This window comes from Mandrillus leucophaeus, unplaced genomic scaffold (assembly GCF_000951045.1).
Source record: "Mandrillus leucophaeus isolate KB7577 unplaced genomic scaffold, Mleu.le_1.0 Scaffold718, whole genome shotgun sequence".
Taxonomy (NCBI): Eukaryota; Metazoa; Chordata; class Mammalia; order Primates; family Cercopithecidae; genus Mandrillus; species Mandrillus leucophaeus.
In genome coordinates, this window is record NW_012107786.1 from 714,069 (window position 1) to 718,551 (window position 4,483).

Here is a 4,483-nt window from a genome sequence, read left to right on the forward strand (position 1 = left end):
CCGAGTAGCTGGGACTACAGGCGCCCGCCACCTCGCCTGGCTAGTTTTTTGTAATTTTTAGTAGAGATGGGGTTTCACCGTGTTAGCCAGGATGGTCTCTATCTCCTGACCTCGTGATCCGCCCGTCTCGGCCTCCCAAAGTGCTGGGATTACAGGCTTGAGCCACTGCGCCCGGCCGATGCTTTTCATTTTTAAAGAAATTCTTCTCTCTTTGTATTTCACTTTAGAAAATTTCTATTGCTATGTGTTCAAGTTTACTATTATTTTCTTCTGTAATTTCTGGTCTAACAGTAATCCCATACAATATAATTCTCCTTTCTAGAAGTTTGATTTCAGGTCTTTTAAATCTATTCTTTCTTTCTTAACTTTTTGAACATGTGGAATGCAGTTATAACAATATTTTATTTTTATTTTATCTTATTTTATTTTATGATGGAGTCTTGCCCTGTTGCCTAGGCTGGAGTGCAGTGGCATAATCTCGGCTTACTGCAACCTCTGCTGCCCAGGTTCAAGCGATTCTTGTGCCGCAGCCTCCCAAGTAGCTGGGACTACAGGTGTGTGCCACCACACTCAGCTACTTTTTTTGTATTTTTAGTAGAGATAGGGTTTCACCATGTTGACCGAGCTGTTCTTGAACTCCTCAGGTGATCCGCCTGTCTCAACCTCCCAAAGTGCTGGGATTACAGGCATGAGCCACCACACCTGGCTGTAACAACATTTTAATGTATTGTCTGCTAACTCTAACATCTGTGCCATTTCTGGGTTGATTGCCATTAGTGGATTCATTTTCCTCATATGGATTGTATTTTCCTACTCTTTTGCATGCCTGGTAATTTTTTTTTCTTTTCCTTTTTTCTTTTGAGAGAGGTTCTCACTGTGTTGCCCAGGCTGGTCTTGAACTTCTGAGCTCAAGCAGTCCTCCTGCCTCAGCTTCCCAAAGTGCTGGGATTACAGGTGTGAGCCACCAGACCTGTCCAGTGCCTGGTAATTTTTTATTGAATGCTAGGCTTTGTGAAATTTACCTTGTTGGGTCCATGATATTTTTGTATTCCTGTAGATTTTCTTCAGCTCATTCAGGAATATAGTTATATGGAGCTAGTTTGATCCTTTCAGGTCTTGGTTTTGGGGTTCTTGAGGCAGGACTGAAGCAGTCCTCCCCACTGTGAGGCACAAGTGCCTGTGGACTCTACCCACCGCCCTGTGAATCAGGAGGTTTTTCCGTCTGGCTAGTGGGAGTTGCACTATTCCCAGTTCTGAGTGAGCAGCAGGTGCTGTTACGAATCCTTTCGGGTGCTTCTTTCCCTGTCCTTGGTAGGCATGTGCTGCTTAGTACTCCCCTGCATACTTGAGGACCTTCTCTAGGTCTCTTGAGTTCTCTCTCAGCTCTTTTCTTCAGTACTCTATCCTGTGAACTCTAGCTGCCTTGATCTCCCTGGACTTTCAGCTTCATCCTCCCAACTCATGGAGTCCTCAGGGCTCTCCATGCGTCTTCCCTCTGTTCTGTGGCCTGCGAACTCTTGGTGCAGTATGCTGGGGCAGTTGAAGGGCTCATTGCATTTGTTTCCTATCTTGCAGGAATCACTGTGCTTTGTTGCCCCATGCCTAGTGTCTTGAAAACCACTGTTTCATATATTTTGCCCATTTTTTGGTTGTTTCAGGCAGGAGGGTGTATCTGGTTCCTGTTGCTCCTTGTCAGGAAGCAGAAGTCTCAAGCTTTGCGTATTCAAGGAAGAAAAATAAAGAAGGGTACTGTGGACAGAGTATAGTGAGGAGGGCTTGGGTAAGGGATCAGGCTATGAACCCTTTAGGTCATGGTAAGGAGTTTAGATTTTATTCAGATAATGATCAGAAGCCTCAGAGGGTTTTGAGCAAAGGTCTGACAGGACCTGCCATCCATTTTAAGCCATTTTCTCTGGCTCTTGTGTGGAGAATAGATTGTCACCTCTTCCAGTGGGAGAGGTGGAGATGATGGACACAGTCTGGGGTAATAGTGGTAGATGTGCTCTTATTCCTAGTGTAATCCTTGAAATTAGTGGTGAAACTGGCTGTGGATGGCTCTTGCGTCGGAAGGCCTGAAGTGTGAATTACGTACATGAGAACTCAAGGCATGACATTCTTTGGGTGGGAACTGTTGTCGCCTTCTCTCTCTTGCTAGCTTCTCTGTACCAAAGTTCTCTTGGAAACTTTGAGCCTCTCTGACCTTTTGACCCTTCTGTACATGTGGGAGTCCTGGTCTGTGATCCCCTAACTTGGTTTAGGGGGCCCCTTAGCTCCATCTGTGTTCCCTGGAGTCAGCACTGTGCCACCCTCCCCTTCCCCCTGCCCAATTCTTTTCTGTCATGGGCCTCCAAGAACTGCAGAGGCTGCATCCTTGGGGAGCTCAGAAGCTCTCCAAGGCGCTGAGTGGAGGTGCCACCTGTATCTTTTGTTTCTGCTTCTGGAGACCCTTTTGTCCCTTCCTTTTTGGGCCTGATCCCATTGTCCTTCACAGAAGTGAGACACCTCAGCTCTTCACCGTGTTGCCAGAGAAGAGAACAGCCACTGTTGGGGGAGCCATGATGGGATCAACCCACATTTATGACATGTCCACGGTGAGTACTTGGAGGACACACTGCTTTTGGAGGCTGAGAAGGGCGGCAGCAGCTAGGGCTTCTCTGACTCTCTTTGGAGGTGACAAGGCCCTGATCTCCTTTCCAGGTTATGAGTCGGAAGGGCCCAGCTCCTGAACTGCAAGGTGTGGAAGTGGCGCTGGCGCCTGAGGAGTTGGAGCTTGATCCTATGGCCATGACCCAGAAGTATGAGGAGCATGTGCGGGAGCAGCAGGCTCAAGTAGAGAAGGAGGACTTCAGCGACATGGTGGCTGAGCATGCTGCCAAACAGAAGGTAGGCGCTTCCAGGGGCGCTGGGCTGGGTGAGAGCCAGGGACCCTGGCCTGCCGTTTTCAGTGGTGTGGTGCCCTCTAGTGGTGAGAGTGAGGGTGGCCTCTGCTTGCTGCCCTGTGCGCTTAGATTTGGAAGTCTTAGAAATCCTCCAGTGGGCTGCCCTCTTTAAGGACGATGAGGGGGAGGAACTCAGCCAAGTCTGAGAGGGAGCTCGAAGAGAATCCAGATTCAGCACCTTTCCCACAGACTTCTATGTCTATGTCAGGCTGCCCATCCTTGTTTTGGGGGTCTGGGGGTGGTTCAACCTGTTATAACCTGTGTCTCTTTCTCCCTATACAGCAAAAGAAACGGAAAGCTCAGCCCCAGGACAGCCGTGGGGGCAGCAAGAAATACAAAGAGTTCAAGTTTTAGGTCGCCTCATGCTGGCCCTTTTTTTGGCCCTCCGTCTGGATGCCTGGGCTTCACAAAAGAGCCATCTCTCCCGCAGTTCCCAAGGACTTGTCATTTCATGTTCTTATTTTAGACCTGTTTTGTAAATAAAGCTGTTTCCCAAGGAAAGAGATGAATATGTAACACTCCTGATCCTCCCTCATCTCCTTTTAGCCCCTTCTTGCAAAAGGACTAAAATAGCCTCTTTCTACAATCACTGGGCTGCCCCAGTAACCACGAACATGAACTGGGATCAGATGGCGCATTTGACTGGTGGTGACGCCAACCCCGGGCTGAAATCTGTATTTCACCACTGCCCTGCTTTGTAGGAAGGCTTGGGGGAAGTACCTCTAGGTCTGGTTTGACCTTACTACTTTGTCCTTGGGGAGTAAAAATAGCCAGCTTAGCGCCCTAGCGTGGCGGAGGAAGTAACAGTGGGCTTGGGAAGTAGGCCAGGGCAGGCCTTCCCAATTGACCTTGTGACCAGAAGTCCAAGTCCTTACCTGTGTGAAAACTTAGCTCAAAAGCTAAATTGTCCTGAGTCCATGCGAGCCCTTGGCTTCAAGCAACACTAGTCGCTGGGATTTGGGGTTTGTGTGTGGGATGGGGGGACTTGCTTTCTCCAGGTTCTTACCCCTGGTCCTGAGCAGCCTTTCTGACAGACTAGAGCAGGCTGGATCACTGGCTCCCATGGGCATTTGCCAGCCTGTGGGGAGGGGACTCGTGCTGCTGTTGTACTACTGGTGTTTAAGTGCACCAGTGGAGGCGCTCACTTGCTGGAGGGTTCAAGATGGTTTCGGGGTGGAGGGGGGGTGATCCAGATAGGACGTGGCAGCTGAGCTAGGCCTTAGGAGGAATGGAATTTTAGAAATTTGGTAAGCAACAAAGCACTGGCACTCTAAAGGATTTGGGGGGTAGGGGAACTGTAGGGAAAGAAGAGGAAGGTTGGCTCCAGATGGGCCCCGGGGTAGCTTGAGAATTCACTCGTGCGAAGAATCTTCTGGACTCCAGGTCCCTGAGCCCCCGCTTGCCCTTGGGGCGGGAACTTCCCGGATCACAGGCACTCGCGGTGGCAGCGGGCTCCGGGTGTCCGCCGACCTCACCGTTTCCCGCCCGCAGGGCAGGGCTAGGTCGGTAGGCGGAGAGCGGGCTTCCCCGGGGAGACCCCCACC

The 4,483-nt window shown here is 50.1% G+C and overlaps 1 protein-coding gene and 1 long non-coding RNA gene across 2 annotated transcripts in view; one reads left to right on the forward strand and one right to left on the reverse strand.

Annotated features, from left to right (window-relative positions):
• SF3B2 (splicing factor 3b, subunit 2, 145kDa) overlaps positions 1-3,451 on the forward strand; it is an 18,305-nt gene extending 14,854 nt beyond the window's left edge. Inside the window, exons 22-24 of the mRNA XM_011965237.1 lie at positions 2,492-2,591; positions 2,698-2,883; positions 3,222-3,451. Of these exons, the coding sequence (XP_011820627.1) occupies positions 2,492-2,591; positions 2,698-2,883; positions 3,222-3,293 (358 nt within the window). The 3' untranslated portion in view covers positions 3,294-3,451. The remainder of the gene's footprint in view (positions 1-2,491; positions 2,592-2,697; positions 2,884-3,221) is intronic.
• Positions 1,810-4,163, reverse strand: LOC105528470. The gene is made up of 2 exons (XR_001004360.1): positions 3,929-4,163; positions 1,810-2,072 (listed from the first exon to the last, which is right to left on the reverse strand). It is a non-coding gene; the product is annotated as an uncharacterized LOC105528470 (long non-coding RNA).
• Positions 4,164-4,483: the final 320 nt, after the last annotated feature.